Below are 16,257 nucleotides of genomic sequence, written 5' to 3'. Positions count from 1 at the left end.
TAGTGGATGGAGGCAAACAAGCTCCGACACTGATTTGCTTTATTTCTTTTCATGTAAAACATGCCGTCGAGAAAACAATCCTTGAGACTTAAGGTCAGCATTCAAGCAACGAAAGCAACTGGATCATGCTGCAGAGCTTGTCACGATATGGAAAAGAACCTTGCATTTATGGATGAAGTGGGAGCGCACATTGGGATGCACTTGGGGTACATTCACCAAGAATAGACTGAGCTCAGACTCTTGTGACTTTGCCTTCACATGGACAATACAGTAGTGGAATAGAGAGCCAAGCGGTCATTCACCACAAGGCTCTCCAGGAACAATCTCTTCTAGTTGTGCATAGCAGAGACTCGGCCTGTCTGTCTCACGGGAATGCGGGCGACACAACACTCATGTAGCCGTGCACAGCAGTGCCTCAAATGCTAAATGTACTTAATAAAGTACATTTTACTTTAAGGTGGGGGGGGGGGGGGAAGAGGGGAAGGTGGGGGGGAAAATTGGGTGGGGAGTTGGCGGGAGAGGGGGGCAGGTGACAGGGTGAGGGAGGGAGAGATGGGGAGGTGGGGGAGAGGGGGGAGGGAGGTGGGGGAGAGGGGGGAGGGAGGTGGGGGAGAGGGGGGAGGGAGGTGGGGGAGAGGGGGGAGGGAGGAGAGGGGGATGGGAGGAGAGGGGGATGGGAGGAGAGGGGTGGGATGGGGGGAGAGGGGAAGGTGGGGGGGGAAGAGGGAAGGTGGGGGGGGAGAGGGGAAGGTGGGGGGGGGAGAGGGGAAGGTGGGGGGGGGAGAGGGAAGGTGGGGGGGGGAGAGGGGAAGGTGGGGGGGGGGAGAGGGGAAGGTGGGGGGGGGAGAGGGGAAGGTGGGGGGGGGGAGAGGGGAAGGTGGGGGGGGGGGAGAGGGGAAGGTGGGGGGGGGGGAGAGGGGAAGGTGGGGGGGGGGGAGAGGGGAAGGTGAGGGGGGGGGAGAGGGGAAGGGGGGGAGAGGGAAGGGGGGGGAGAGGGGAAGGTGGGGGGGGGAGAGGGGAAGGGGGGGAGAGGGGAAGGTGGGGGGGGAGAGGGAAGGCAGGGGGGGGGAGAGGGGAAGGTGGGGGGGGGGGGAGAGGGGAAGGTGGGGGGGGGGGAGAGGGGAAGGTGGGGGGGGGGAGAGGGGAAGGTGGGGGGGGGGGAGAGGGGAAGGTGGGGGGGGGAGAGGGGAAGGTGGGGAGGGGGGGAGAGGGAAGGTGGGGAGAGGGGAAGATGGGGGGGGCAGAGGGGAAGGTGGGGGGGGGCAGAGGGGAAGGTGGGGGGGGGCAGAGGGGAAGGTGGGGGGGGGGGTCAGAGGGGAAGGTGGGGGGGGCAGAGGGGAAGGTGGGGGGGGGCAGAGGGGAAGGTGGGGGGGGGGGGCAGAGGGGAAGGTGGGGGGGGGGGCAGAGGGGAAGGTGGGGGGGGGGGCAGAGGGGAAGGTGGGGGGGGGGGGGGCAGAGGGGAAGGTGGGGGGGGGGCAGAGGGGAAGGTGGGGGGGGGCAGAGGGGAAGGTGGGGGGGCAGAGGGGAAGGTGGGGGGGGGCAGAGAGGGGAAGGTGGGGGGGGGGCAGAGAGGGGAAGGTGGGGGGGGCAGAGAGGGGAAGGTGGGGGGGGGAGAGGGGAAGGTGGGGGGGGGAGAGGGGAAGGTGGGGAGGGGGGGAGAGGGGAAGGTGGGGAGGGGGGGAGAGGGGAAGGTGGGGGGGGCAGAGGGGAAGGTGGGGGGGGCAGTGGGGAAGGTGGGGGGGGGCAGTGGGAAGGTGGGGGGGGCAGAGGGGAAGGTGGGGGGGGCAGAGGGGAAGGTGGGGGGGGGCAGAGAGGGGAAGGTGGGGGGGGCAGAGAGGGGAAGGTGGGGGGGGGGCAGAGAGGGGAAGGTGGGGGGGGGCAGAGAGGGGAAGGTGGGGGGGGGCAGAGAGGGAAGGTGGGGGGGGGGCAGAGAGGGGAAGGTGGGGGGGCGGAGAGGGGAAGGTGGGGGGGGGGGACGAGAGGGGAAGGTGGGGGGAGGGAGGGGAAGGGGCAGGGGGGCGGGGGAGGGGGGATGGAGGGGGGGGAGAGGGAGAGGGCAAGTGGGAGGGGGAGAGGGCAAGGTGGGGGGGGGAAGAGAGGGGAGGGGGAAAAGAGGGGAAGGTGGGGGGGAGGAGAGGGGAAGGTGGGGGGAGGGAGAGGGGAAGGTGGGGGGGAGGGAGAGGGTAAGGTGGGGGGGAGGGAGAGGGGAAGGTGGGGGGAGGGAGAGGGGAAGGTGGGGGGGAGGGAGAGGGGAAGGTGGGGGGAGGGAGAGGGGGAAGGTGGGGGGGAGGGAGAGGGGAAGGTGGGGGGGAGGGAGAGGGGGTGGGGGGAGGGAGAGGGAAGGTGGGGGGGAGGGAGAGGGGAAGGTGGGGGGGGAGGGAGAGGGGAAGGTGGGGGGGAGGGAGAGGGGAAGGTGGGGGGGGGGAGAGGGGAAGGTGGGGGGGAGGGAGAGGGGAAGGTGGGGGGGAGGGAGAGGGGAAGGTGGGGGGAGGGAGAGGGGAAGGTGGGGGGGAGGGAGAGGGGAAGGTGGGGGGGAGGGAGAGGGGAAGGTGGGGGGAGGGAGAGGGGGTGGGGGGGAGGGATTGGGGAAGGTGGGGGAGGAGAGGGGAAGGTGGGGGGGAGGGAGAGGGGAAGGTGGGGGGAGGGAGAGGGGAAGGTGGGGGGAGGGAGAGGGGAAGGTGGGGGGGAGGGAGAGGGGAAGGTGGGGGGGAGAGAGAGGGGAAGGTGGGGGGGAGGGAGAGGGGAAGGTGGGGGGGAGGGAGAGGGAAGGTGGGGGGGAGGGAGAGGGGAAGGTGGGGGGGAGGGAGAGGGGAAGGTGGGGGGGAGGGAGAGGGGAAGGTGGAGGGGAGGGAGAGGGAAGGTGGAGGGGAGGGAGGGGAAGGTGGAGGGGAGGGAGAGGGGAAGGTGGAGGGGAGGGAGAGGGGAAGGTGGGGGGGGGGAGGGGAGAGGGGAAGGTGGGGGGGGGAGGGGAGAGGGGAAGGTGGGGGGGGGAGGGGAGAGGGGAAGGTGGGGGGGAGGGAGAGGGGGTGGGGGGGAGGAGAGGGGAAGGTGGGGGGGAGGGAGAGGGGAAGGTGGGGGGGGAGGGAGAGGGGAAGGTGGGGGGGGAGGGAGAGGGGAAGGTGGGGGGGGAGGGAGAGGGGAAGGTGGGGGGGGGGAGAGGGGAAGGTGGGGGGGAGGGAGAGGGGAAGGTGGGGGGGAGGGAGAGGGGAAGGTGGGGGGGAGGGAGAGGGAAGGTGGGGGGGAGGGAGAGGGGAAGGTGGGGGGGAGGGAGAGGGGAAGGTGGGGGGAGGGAGAGGGGAAGGTGGGGGGGAGGGAGAGGGGAAGGTGGGGGGAGAGAGAGGGGAAGGTGGGGGGGAGGGAGAGGGGAAGGTGGGGGGGAGGGAGAGGGGAAGGTGGGGGGGAGGGAGAGGGGAAGGTGGGGGGGAGGGAGAGGGGAAGGTGGAGGGGAGGGAGAGGGAAGGTGGAGGGGAGGGAGAGGGGAAGGTGGAGGGAGGAGGGGAGGTGGAGGGGAGGGAGAGGGGAAGGTGGGGGGGGGAGGGAGAGGGAAGGTGGGGGGGAGGGGAGGGGAAGGTGGGGGGGGAGGGGAGAGGGGAAGGTGGGGGGGGGGGGGAGAGGGGAAGGTGGGGGGGGGTGGAGAGGGGAAGGTGGGGGGGTGGAGAGGGGAAGGTGGGTGGGGTGAGAGGGGAAGGTGGGGGGGTGGAGAGGGAAGGTGGGGGGGGTGGAGAGGGGAAGGTGGGGGGGGTGGAGAGGGGAAGGTGGGGGGGGGTGGAGAGGGGAAGGTGGGGGGGGTGGTGAGGGGAAGGTGGGGGGGGTGGAGAGGGGAAGGTGGGGGGGGTGGAGAGGGAAGGTGGGGGGGTGGAGAGGGGAGGTGGGGGGGAGGGAGAGGGGAAGGTGGGGGGGAGGAGAGGGGAAGGTGGGGGGGGAGGGAGAGGGAAGGTGGGGGGGGGAAGGTGGGAGGGGGGGAAGGTGGGGGGGGGAAGGTGGGGGGGGGAAGGTGGGGGGGGGGAGGTGGGGGGGGGAGGTGGGGGGGGGAAGGTGGGGGGGGGAAGGTTGGGGGGGGAGGTGGGGGGGGGGGAAGGTGGGGGGGGGGGAAGGTGGGGGGGGGGGAGGTGGGGGGGGGGAAGGTGGGGGAAGGTGGGGGGGAAGGGGGGGGGGGAAGGTGGGGGGGGAGGGGGGAAGGTGGGGGCGGGAGGGGAAGGTGGGGGCGGGAGGGAAGGTGGGGGCGGGAGGGGAGGTGGGGCGGGAGGGGAAGGTGGGGGCGGGAGGGGACGGTGGGGGCGGGAGGGGACGGTGGGGGCGGGAGGGGACGGTGGGGGCGGGAGGGGACGGTGGGGCGGGAGGGGACGGTGGGGCGGGAGGGGAAGGTGGGGGCGGAGGGGAAGGTGGGGGCGGGAGGGGAAGGTGGGGGCGGGAGGGGAAGGTGGGGGCGGGAGGGGAAGGTGGGGGCGGGAGGGGAAGGTGGGGGCGGGAGTCGGGAAGGTGGGGGCGGGAGGGGAAGGTGGGGGCGGGAGGGGAAGGTGGGGGCGGGAGGGAAGGTGGGGGCGGGAGGGGAAGGTGGGGGCGGGAGGGGAAGGTGGGGCGGGAGGGGAAGGTGGGGCGGGAGGGGAAGGTGGGAGGGGGAGAGGGGAAGGTGGGGGGGAAAGAGGGGAAGGTGGGGTGGGGGGGAAGGGAAAGGTGGGGTGGGGGGGAAGGGAAAGGTGGGGTGGGGGGGAAGAGGGGAAGGTGAGGTGGGGGGGAGAGGGGAAGGGAGGTGGGGGGGAGAGGGGAAGGTGAGGTGGGGGGGAGAGGGGAAGGTGAGGTGGGGGGGAGAGGGGAAAGGTGAGGTGGGGGGAGAGGGGAAGGTGGGGGGGGGGGGGAGAGGGGAAGGTGGGGGGGGGGGGAGAGGGGAAGGTGGGGGCGGGGGAAAGAGAGGGGAAGGTGGGGGGGGGGAAGAGAGGGGAAGGTGGGGTGAGGAGAGGGAAGGTGGGGGTGGAGGGAGAGGGGAAGGTGGGGGTGGAGGGAGAGGGGAAGGTGGGGGTGGAGGAGAGGGGAAGGTGGGGGTGGAGGGAGAGGGGAAGGTGGGGGTGGAGGGAGAGGGGAAGGTGGGGGGGGGGGAAGAGAGGAATGTGGGGGGGGGGGAAGAGGGGAAGGTGGGTGGGGCGGGGAGAGGGGAAGGTGGGGGGGGGGAAGGTGGGGGGGAGAGGGGAAGGTGTGTGGTGGGGGGGGGGAGAGGGGAAGGTGGGGGGGGGAGAGGGGAAGGTGGGGGGGAGGGGAAGGTGGGGGTGGGTGAGGGGAAGGTGGGGGGGGAGGGGAAGGTGGTGGGGGGGGAGGGGAAGGTGGAGGGGGGAGGGGAAGGTGGAGGGGGGGAGGGGAAGGTGGAGGGGGGAGGGGAAGGTGGGGGGGGGAGGGGAAGGTGTGGGGGGGAGGGGAAGGTTGTGGGGGGGAGGGAAGGTTGTGGGGGGGGAGGGGAAGGTTGTGGGGGGGGAGGGGAAGGTTGTGGGGGGGAGGGGAAGGTTCGTGGGGGGAGAGTGGAAGGTGGGGGGGAGAGTGGAAGGTGGGGGAGAGGACTGAAGGTGGGGGGGTGGGGGGAAGTTGGGGGGGTGGGGAAGTTGGGGGGTGGGGGAAAGTTGGGGGTGGGTGGGGGAGCAGGGGAAGGTGGGGGGTGGGGGAGAGGGGAAGGTGGGGGGAGAGGGGAAGGTGGGGGGAGAGGGGAGGTGGGGGAGAGGGGAGGTGGGGGGAGAGGGGAAGGTGGGGGAGAGGGGAAGGTGGGGGTGGGGGGAGAGGGGAAGGTGGGGGGGGAAGAGGGGAAGGTGGGGGGGGGGGAGAGGGGAGGTGGGGGGGGGGAAGAGGAAGGTGGGGGGGGAGAGGGAAGGGGGGGGGAAGGGAGGTGGGGGGGGAAGAGGGGAAGGTGGGGGGGGGGAAGAGGGGAAGGTGTGGAAGAGGGGAAGGTGGGGGGGGGGAAGAGGGGAAGGTGGGGGGGGGAAGAGGGGAAGGTGGGGGGGGGGGAAGAGGGGAAGATGGGGGGGGGGAAGAGGGGAAGGTGGGGGGGGGGGAAGAGGGGAAGGTGGGGGGGGGGAAGAGGGGAAGGTGGGGGGGGAGAGGGGAAGGTGGGGGGGGAAGAGGGGAAGGTGGGGGGGAAGAGGGGAAGGTGGGGGGAAGAGGGGAAGGTGGGGGGGGGATAGGGGGAGGTGGGATGGAGAGGGGAAGGTGGGATGGAGAGGGGAAGGTGGGATGGAGAGGGGAAGGTGGGATGGAGAGGGGAAGGTGGGATGGAGAGGGGAAGGTGGGATGGAGAGGGGAAGGTGGGATGGAGAGGGGAAGGTGGGATGGAGAGGAGAAGGTGGGGGGGGGGGAAGAGGGGAAGGTGGGGGGGAAAGTGGGTGGGGAGTTGGCGGGAGGTAGAGGGGGGAGGTAGGGGTATAGTGGGAGGGAGTTAAATTCAGAAGTGCCTGAAGAGAGGGATGCAAAAGGCAGGGACCAGACAGCTGCAATGCCTGAAGTACAGTTGAGAAGTAGGGGAGAAAGCGGCTGGATGGGGGAGCTGCAGCTGGATGGAACGGCTGGATAGAGGGGGCTGGAAGCGAGAGGCTGTCGAGAGCCGCGGGGAGCCAGCGGCCGAAGTCCTTGGTGTCACCGGGTGCGGGGACCGGCCGGTACGTCTTTTGCTGTTGCAAGTTTTATGGTGCATGCGCAGAAAAATGCACTCCTCTTCCCTCCCCCACTCTCTCTGGCTGCTCCGCTCCCCCCCACCCCACCCCTCGCTGCTCTCTCTCCCGCCACTCCGCTCTCTCCAGCCGCTCCGCTCCTCACCCACCCCCCCCCCCCCCCCCCCGCAACCCCCGCTGCTCTGTCCGGCTGCTCCGCTCCCCACACCCCCCACCATCCCCGGCCCGTTCGCTCGCCCACTCCCGGGCCGCTCCGCTCCCCCCAGGCCTGCTCTGCTGCCCCCCCCACCGTCCCCGGCCCGCTCCGCTCCTCCCCATCCCTGGCCCGCTCAGCTCCCCACCGTCTCCGGCCCGCTTAGCTCCCCCCCCCCCCCCGCCCGCTCGCTCTCCCACTCCGGCCATTGTGTGCTGCCATGTGTTGTTAGGTTGCCTCCGCATGATTATTTGAGCAGCGCCATCTTTAGCCCGGGCAGCTGCCTAAAGTCGCAGACTGTGATGTTTTAGTGGCACATGCTTTATTTGTGCTTGTGCCACAGCAGCGCCACCTAGCGGTAGCGTCGTCAGCAAATGCAGCCTTAGCAAAACTGGATTCAATGGGAATCAGGAGGACAACTCTCCACTGGTTGGAGTCATACCTAGCACAAAGGAAGACAGTTGTGGTTAATGGAAGTCATAGAATCATAGCAAGTTTATGGCACAGAAAGAGGCCCACTTGAACCATCATGCTTGCGCCGGCCGAAAAATGGTCCGCCCAGCCGAATCCCACCTTCCAGCATTTGGTCCGTAGCCCTACAGGTTACGGCACTTGAGGTGCATATACAGACACCTTTTAAATGAGTTGAGGGTTTCTGCCTCTACTACCTTTATAGGCAGTGAGTTCCAGACCTCTACCACCCTCTGGGTAAAAACACCTTTCCTCATCTCCCCTCTAATCTTTCTACTAATCACTTTAAATCTACACCCCCTAGTCACTGACCTCTCTGCTCAGGTAAATAGGCCCTTCCCATCCACTCTATTCAGGCCCCTCACAATTTAGTACATCTCAATCAAATCTCCCCTCAGCCTCCCCTGTTCCAAGGTGAACAACCCCAGCCTATCCAATCTTTCCTCACAGCTACATTTTTCGAGTCCTGGCAACATCTTTGTAAATTTCCTCTATTCCCTCTCTGGTGCAATTACATCCTTTCTATAATGAGGTGACCGGAACTGCACACAGTACTCAAGTTGTGACCTAACTAATAATTTATACAGTTCCAGCATAACCTCCCTGCTCTAATATGCTATGCCTCTTATATTCTATGAGTCAATCATCTCAGTCCCAGGACATCACTGCAGGAGTTCCTCAAGGTAAAAAGGCCTGCTACCCGACCGGACCAGACAACGTGTTGGGTTCGGGTCAGGTTGCATTTCCAGGTCCGGCATTTGGGCTCGGGTTGGGTCGGGCCGGATCGGACACACTCTCTCACCACCTCAGGTAAGTGACTTTAATGGTAATTTACTTTTTGGACTTTAAAGGTGGTTTTGTTAGTTATTTTAAGCTTGTGCAAGTAATGAACAATGTGAAAAATGGATGGTCAGGCGCAGGAAAAAAAAGGAAGGACTCAGGCCGGGTCGGGCTCGGATGGGGTTCTGTCGGGCTCGGGTCGGGTCTCATTTGCAGATCTGAGCAGAACTTTACCTCAGAGTAGTAACTCAGGCCCAACCATCTTTAGCTGCTTCATCCATGACCTTCCCTACATCAGAAGGTCAGAAGTGGGGACGTCCACCGATGATTGTGCAATGTTCAGCACCATTCACAACTCCTCAGATACCAAAGCAGTCCGTGTCCACTGCAGCAAGACCTGGACAACATTCATGCTTGGGCAGATAAGTGGCAAGTTACATTCGCCTCACTTAAGTGCCAGGTAATGACCATCTCAAACAAAAGAGAATCCAACCATCTCATGACATTCAATGGCATTACCATCGCTGAATCCCCCACCATCAACAGCCTGTGGGTTACCATTGACAAGGAACAGAACTGGACCAGCCATATATAATGTAGGTACAATAACATGTCAGAGGCTGGGAATTCTGCAGCGAGTAACTCATTTCCTGACTCCCCAAAGCCTCTGCACTATCTACAAGGTACGTCAGGAGTGCGATGGAATACTCTCCACTTGCCTGGATGGGTGCAGCTCTAACACTCAAGAAGCTCGACACCATCCAGCTGATCCATGCTGGGCTGCTTTGCAGGATGCACCTCTTGCACCCCAAGCCTGCTGCCGGGAGGTTGCTACCATGCCATCAAGGGGCTCCAGCCACACCTGGGGGCTCATCCGCCATCTGGAAAATCCAAATGGCATGTGAAAAGTTCTCACAATTGGTACTTTAATTGGCCTAATTGGTTACCCGTCGCAGGCAGGTGGTTAGCCATCACCCGCAAGAAGCAGCCTCCTTGAAAGTAGGCCAGAGGTGGGAACATGCTGACAGGCCGACACACCGGCTGGTAACAGGAAATTGCTGGCACGCCCACCTCTGCCGCGGGATGAAAATCCAACCTAGTATGTTTGAAAGCAGGTCTATGAACCCATGAGCAGCAGTCAGCCATCATTAGGAGACAAAGCTGGGGATGTGCGGTGCTCCAGCTGCAGGGCTGCACAAGTAATTTGGGGCCCGCCACTTTGCTCAGGTATACATGGAATAGAGTACATGGATCAGTATTTGGTGCTCAGGGTCAGAGGCATCAGACACAGGTTCCATGTCTTTCAGGCAGTTTTCCATGCAGCTCGTGTCCAAGTGATGCACCTTGGAAGAATCACATGATCTGTGCATGCAAGTTGTAAATCTCACATCAAGAGACCTGCCCTTGGAAGGCATGAGAGACAGGAAATCAGTCAATCAGGTCTTTAAGCCAAAAGCAAAGACAGGGCAAGCTTTGGCCTGGTTTGGAAGGAGAAAGCAGGAGGGTGATTAGGAATTAATTTGTTTTAATAAATAGTTCAGATCATAAAAGGATACATTATTACAGCCCTGAATTACACTCGTGTATAGTTAGATGATGGGCAGAATGGGCACACCTCAAAAGGCAAGATGCTCAGTCTGCTTACAGGAGAGAGTAGCACCGCTGTACCGAGGAGAATATCTAAGGCAAGACCCTAAACTTGTAATATAATAGATATAAAAAGTAGCCCATTCTCAATGGGCCAAATGGCCTACTACTTTTCCTTTTTAGAAATTTGCCAAATTCATAAACATGGTCACGCACTCACGAGATCCATTTTTTGCTACCACCTCCCACCCACTCCCCCATGAAGCAAAAACTTATCAAAGTTATTTTCTCTTAATACAATACATCCTTACCAGTCATTCGAAGGCTGGAGGACCCTGAATGCAGGCATTATACTTCTAGGCCTCTACAATGTCATTCAGATTGGCCACTATAACACAGAATTATTCAAGATGACTCTTTCTTCGAGCTTCACTCTCTGCAGAGAAGCACTGACGCTCTACTGAATGCATTCTCACCAAATGAAGGATTATAAGTGCAAATCCACACCATACAATTCAATGTTCTGTGTTCCTGAAGATATTTCTAATTTTTTAACTGTTTGTTGCAGGTTACTGTATTCAACCAGCATAAATCAGGAGATAGCCATAAAACAAACTATTGTACAAAGGTCAACATAGCTTAAGCATGTAAAAATCCTTACACTACTATCTCAGAAAAGTTTATTAGTTTAAATAAGCTTAAATAGCCATTTGAGCAAAATACAAGTTGGTTTTGTACCTTCTATTCTACTTCTCAAGTACTTGAGAAGTTCTTGAGTTCCTCTCTGGAAAAAAAAACAAATTTTACAAAAATCAATTGAGAAGCTCCTGACTTTCTCTCTGAGAAAAAAAGATTGCTCAAAGTTCAGTATGCTAAAATAATTTGGAGGAAGTCCGTGTTTCTGAGTTGGTGATGAGGACAGAAGAGAGACATAAGCAAAGACTTGCATTTACATTGTGCCTTTCACCACCTCAGGACGACCCAAAGCTCTTTAGAGCCATTGATGTACTTTTGAAGTGTAGTCACTGACATCATTTGGGAAACGCGGCGAACGGAGAGTAGAAAACATTACTAATGGGGACTCCTTAAATAGTGAATTTGTTTCAGGGCAAGCACAAAACATTAGCAGCACATGTAGCCTGGAGAAGCACGATGTGTGCTATGCCAATGAATGAAATAGTATGGCTCAATTTTTTATTTTATTTTTTAAAAGGTGTGAAACTGGTGATGAAATTCCAAGGATGCCAGCAGCCCTTCAATATTTCTGCCAAGCAGCTACTTTTAATGCAATCCTAGATATTATGTCACAGAAAGCTATTTGACCATGAAAAAGTATGACAGCCAAGCCCAAAAGCAGTTTTTGCTTTAGCTACTGATAAATGGCTATGAGGACATCAAATGTTTTCTGAAAGCCAAGATAGCCTCAAACAATTTCAGCAAAGATTGTGCACCAACTGCCCTCTGTTAAATTTATTTTAACTTGAAGGTCTTAAGTTGATCCATTTATGATAGACTCAAACACCTTTGATGCAATTTAACAGGCTTATCCCGAGGAACATTTATAAAAGACTGGAATAATGTTAGTTATTTGACAGCCACTAGGTAGTAGCTGTGTCAAATTTATGTCACTACATACAAAATGGCTCTGAAACATGCCAAAAGACAGCTTGTGCAGTGGATTTTTTTTTTTACTGAAAACCATTCTCCTACGGACTCCTGCATATGTACAGACATGTGAGTTATTCTGCTCAAAACAAAACATTCGTCAAAATGGAGTATCTGAAATACAAGCGTGGATCAATTAAGGAAAGCCAGCACCAATTTTGTTAAAGGCAAATCGTGTTTTACTAACTTGATTGAGCTTTTTGATGAGGTAACAGAGAGTTGATGAGGGTAATGCAGTTGATATAGTGCACATGGACTTCCCAAACGTGTTTGACAAAGTGCCACACAACAGCTTTGCCAGCAAAGTTAAAGCTATGGAATAAAAAGGACAGTGGCAGCATGGATAGCAAGTTGGCTAAGTGACAGAAAACAGAGTTGCAGTGAACGACTGTTCTTCGGACTGGAGGAAGGTATACAGTGAATTCCCCGGCTTGGTACTAGGACCACTGCTTTTCGTGATTTATATTAATGACCTGGACTTGGGTGTACAGGGCACAATTTCAAAATCTGCAGATGACAGAAAACTCAGAAATATCGTGAACTGTGGGGAGGATATGATAAGACTTCAAGAGGACATAGGCTGGTGGAATGGGTGGACACCGAACAGATGAAATTTATTGAGTGTGAAGTGGTAGGAAGAACAAAGAGAGGCAATATATGCACAAATTGTTGAAGGTGGCAGGGCAGGTTGAGGAAGTGGTTAAAAAGACATACGGGATCCTGGGCCTTATAAACAGAGGCAAATAGTACTTAAGCAAAAAAGTTATGATGAACCTTAATAAAACGCTGGTTTGGCCTCAACTGGAATAGTGCGTCCAATTCTTTAGGAAGGATGTGAAGGCTTCAGAGAGGGTGCAGAGAAGATTCACAAGAATGTTTCTGGGGATGAGGGACTCCAGTTACTGAGAAAGATTGGAGAAGCTGGGCTGTACTCCTTAAAGAAGGCTGAGAGGAGAATTGATCAAGGTGTTAAAAATTATGAGTGTTTAGATACAGTAGATACAGAGAAATAGTTCCCACTGGCAGAAGGGTCGAGAACCAGAGCACACTGATACAAGGTGAATGGCAAATAACCAACGCAACTTCAGGAAAAACTGTTTTTTCTTTAAACCCAGCAAGTGGTTAGGATCTGGAATGCACTGCCTGCAAGTGTGGTGGAGGCAGATTAAAACGGGGCTTTCAAAAGGAAATTGGATAAGCACCTGATGAAAAAAAAATTTCAGAGCTACAGGGAAAGGGCAGACAAGTGGGGCTCGCTGAGTTGCTCTTGCAGAGAGCCAGCACGGACACGATGAGCCAAATGGTCTCATTCTGTGCTGTAGCCATTCTATGAACTATTAGTTAATTGATTTTTGTTCCTTCCTTGGTCTTTCTGTGCCATTTATCAACTGGAGCTAATGAAATGTGTTCCCTGGCCTCAATAATGCTATATCATAACCAGCTACTAAGAAATGCAAAAGCGTTTTCTCGGAATGATTGCCAAGAAGAGATGTCAAGCTGAAGAGACTGGGTTAAGGAACTCATCATGTTGGGAGAAAAGATTACAGACCGAACTTAAATTTTATAAAATCTATTTTATGAAATACATACTACCACCTTGAAATCTGCTAATATTTAGTATGTAGAAGAAACTTGAATTACTCACGTTAATAATATCCCTGCGTATAGTACGCAGTGGATTACCCTCAACCAGCAGAGATTTCAATTTTGGAAGGTTTCCTAGCACATAAGGCAAGCTGCAAGTAAGTCAGAAAGAGGAATTAGTAAAAGGACGACATATTCTGGAAACTCACGTTACATTAAAAATCATTTTTCAGGTTTTTTTGCACAAATGTAAAATGGTTTTTCACATTTGCTTGATCTAAAACTGTTAATAGCCATGAGAGAAATATCGAGCACAACAACACACAAGAAACAGCAGCAAAAATAGACCATCTGGCCCATTGAGTCTGCTGCGCCATTCAATACGATCATGGCTGATCTTGAGCTTCAATTCCACTTTCCTGCCCGCTCTCCATTCCCTAGGAGACCAAATATCTATATCTCCCAGCCTTAAATGTATTAAATGATCGATCATCCACAACCCTCTGGGTAGAGAATTCCAAAGATTCACAGTAGTAATTTCTCATCTCAGTCCTGAATGATTGTCCCCTTATCCTGAGGTTGTGTCCCCGTGTTCTAGATTCCCTGACCAGTGGGAACAATCTCTCAGCTTCTACACTATCAAGCCCTTTCAGAATCTTGTAGGTCTCAATTAGATTGCCTCTCATTCTTCTACACTCCAGAGAATATAGGCCCTATTTACTCAGCCTCACATCATAGGACAACCCCCTCATCCCAGGGACCAATTTCGTAAATCTTCGCTGCACTGGCTCCAGTGCAAGTATATCCTTTCTTGAATGTGGAGACCAAAACTGCACACAGTATTCCAGGTGCAGTCTCACCAAAGCCCTGTACAATTTCAGTAAGACTTCTTTCTGATTCCTGTACTCCAATCCCCTTGTAATAAAGTCCAACATGCCATTTACCTTCCTAACAGCCTGCTGCACCCGCTTGTTAACTTTGTGCGTTCCTTGTACGAGTGACCCCAAGTCTCGCTGAACATCAACACTTAACAGTTTCACACCTTTTAAAAAATATTGTCTATTTTTACGACCAAAGTGAACAAGGATCATGAAAAAAGTTTTATACGTTATATAAAGAAAAAAAGTGATAAAGGAGAAACTGGTTTCATTAATAACAATTTTAGGGATATTAAGAGAATAAGGACATAGTTGAAATTTTAAATGAATATTCTGCTTCATTCTTCAAAGTGGAGGAGTAGGGGTAGTAGAGGTATGGGGTAGACTAAAAATTAGTAAAGGAGAGAAGCTTACAGGGATTGGTATAAACAGATAAACTACAATGGATAATGTAATTAGATTGTAACTTGCCAAATGTTCAGGAACAGACAGATTTTCACTCAAGGATATTAAAATAAGGAAGGAAAATGGGGATATTAGTTATAATCTGACAAAATTCAGCAGATTTCAGCATGAGACAAGACTGAAAAAGACAGGAAGAATAAAAAAAGCAGATTATCTCAATGGTGAGACTGCAGAGCTCTGAGATACAGAAGAATCTGGGTGCCCTAATGCATGAATCGTAAAGGGTTAGTCTGCAGGTACAGCAAGTAATTCGGAAAGCTAATAGAATGTTATTGTTTATTGTGAGGGGAATTGAATACAATAGGGAGGTTATGCTTCAGTTATACAGGGCATTGGTGAGACCACATCTGGAGTACTGTGTACAGTATTGGTCTACTTATTTATGGAAGGATGTAAATGCGTTGGAAGCAGTTCAGAGAAGGTTTACTAGACTAATACCTGGAATGAGCGGTCATCTTACGAGGAAACGTTGGACAGGCTAGGCTTGTATCTGCTGGAGTTTAGGAGACTAAGAGCTGACTTGATTGAAACACATAAGATCCTGAGGGGTCTTGACAGGGTGAATGTGGAAAGGATGTTACCCCTTGTGGAAGAATCTAGAACTAAGGGTCACTGTTTAAAAAAAATAAGGGGTCGCCCATTTAAAACAGAGATGTGGGGATTTCTTTTCCTCTCAGAGGGTCGTGAGGCTTTGGAACTCTCTTCCTCAAAAGGCAGTGGAAGCAGAGTCTTTAAATATGTTTAAGGCAGAGGCAGATAGATACTTTATAGGCAAGGGCGTGAAAGGTTATTGCGGGTAGGCGGGCATGTGGAGTCGAGGTTACAATCAGATCAGCCACGATCTTATTGAATAGCAGAGCAGGCTCGAGCAGCCTACTCCTGCTCCTAATTTGTATGTTCGTATGTACGAAAGTTAAATTTTTATGGAAAAGAGACAAACTGGCCCACGAATTTAATGTCTGCAATGCAAAAACTGGTTGATCCATCGATAGCGACAAAGTAATTGAGCACCTGGGAGGATCAGCAAAATTTTGCTAAAGGTAGGTCATGTCTAACATGGAAGAACTATAAAAATGTTAAAAGTCAGAGAGGTAGCGGATACATATAGGCTTTCAGAACACTCTTGATAAAATTCCACACAAGCGATTACCAGCTAAGGTGGAGATACACAGAATCAGGGCTAGCAGCGTAGTATGGATAGTAATTTGATTGAGAAGTAGGAAGCAGAGTTAAAATAAAAGGGACAATTTTAGATTGGCAGGCAGTGATTACTAGACCAGGAACCAATGTAGATCAGCAAGCACAGGATTGATGGGTGAATGGAACTGGTGCAAGTTAAGTTACAAGCAGCAGAGTTTTGGACGAGGTTAAGTTTATGGAGATCTAAATGGCCAGCCATGAGAAACATTTACAATGTATTAAAAATGGTAGGGGGAATCATCGATTCTATTTCAAAATGCATTTCCTTGTCAATGCCATTTTCCCACAGTCTACAAAAGGACGTAGAAAGATTAAATGGGAGGGCAGAAATTTGACAGATTTGACAATTTCAAAAAGTGATCAAAAATGCTAATGGAAAACTTGGCTTCACCACAAATGTTTTAAATAAGGAAAAATGACAAATTATACAGGCCTTTGGTCAGACTTCAATTAGAATATTGGCATCCAGCCTTTGTAAGGATACTTTTATAAGTATATTTACAACAATTCATTAAGATGATGACACCTGGAATGAGGAAATAACAGGTACACTGAAATTATAAGACATGGTGATAAGGTGGTTAAAGGGTGATCTGATACATAATGCTAATTGGGGACATAATCTCACATTCAAGATAAACTGACTAAAAGTGAATCCAGCAAGAACTTTTTCACACAAATGATTGTGAGAATGTGAATACATTGCCCCAGCAAGCAACAGTGATAAAGGCAACCTGGATGTTTAAAAGGAGGTTGATAATTACTTGGGAAGTAAATGTAATAAGATGTG

The 16,257-nt window shown here is 54.9% G+C and overlaps 1 protein-coding gene across 3 annotated transcripts in view; it reads right to left on the bottom strand.

The window, feature by feature from the left end:
• lrrc40 (leucine rich repeat containing 40) overlaps window positions 1-16,257 on the bottom strand; it is a 101,519-nt gene that overhangs the window by 39,218 nt on the left and 46,044 nt on the right. For all 3 annotated transcript variants that reach the window (XM_068037254.1, XM_068037256.1, XM_068037255.1), the window contains 2 exons: window positions 12,986-13,076; window positions 10,414-10,459 (listed from right to left, as the gene is read on the bottom strand). In XM_068037254.1, the coding sequence (XP_067893355.1) occupies window positions 10,414-10,459; window positions 12,986-13,076 (137 nt within the window). The remainder of the gene's footprint in view (window positions 1-10,413; window positions 10,460-12,985; window positions 13,077-16,257) is intronic.

The sequence above is a fragment of the Heterodontus francisci genome, chromosome 8 (assembly GCF_036365525.1).
Source record: "Heterodontus francisci isolate sHetFra1 chromosome 8, sHetFra1.hap1, whole genome shotgun sequence".
NCBI classification, from domain to species: Eukaryota; Metazoa; Chordata; class Chondrichthyes; order Heterodontiformes; family Heterodontidae; genus Heterodontus; species Heterodontus francisci.
Note: the sequence above shows the minus strand (reverse complement) of the source record. Positions and strands in the feature narration are given on the sequence as shown.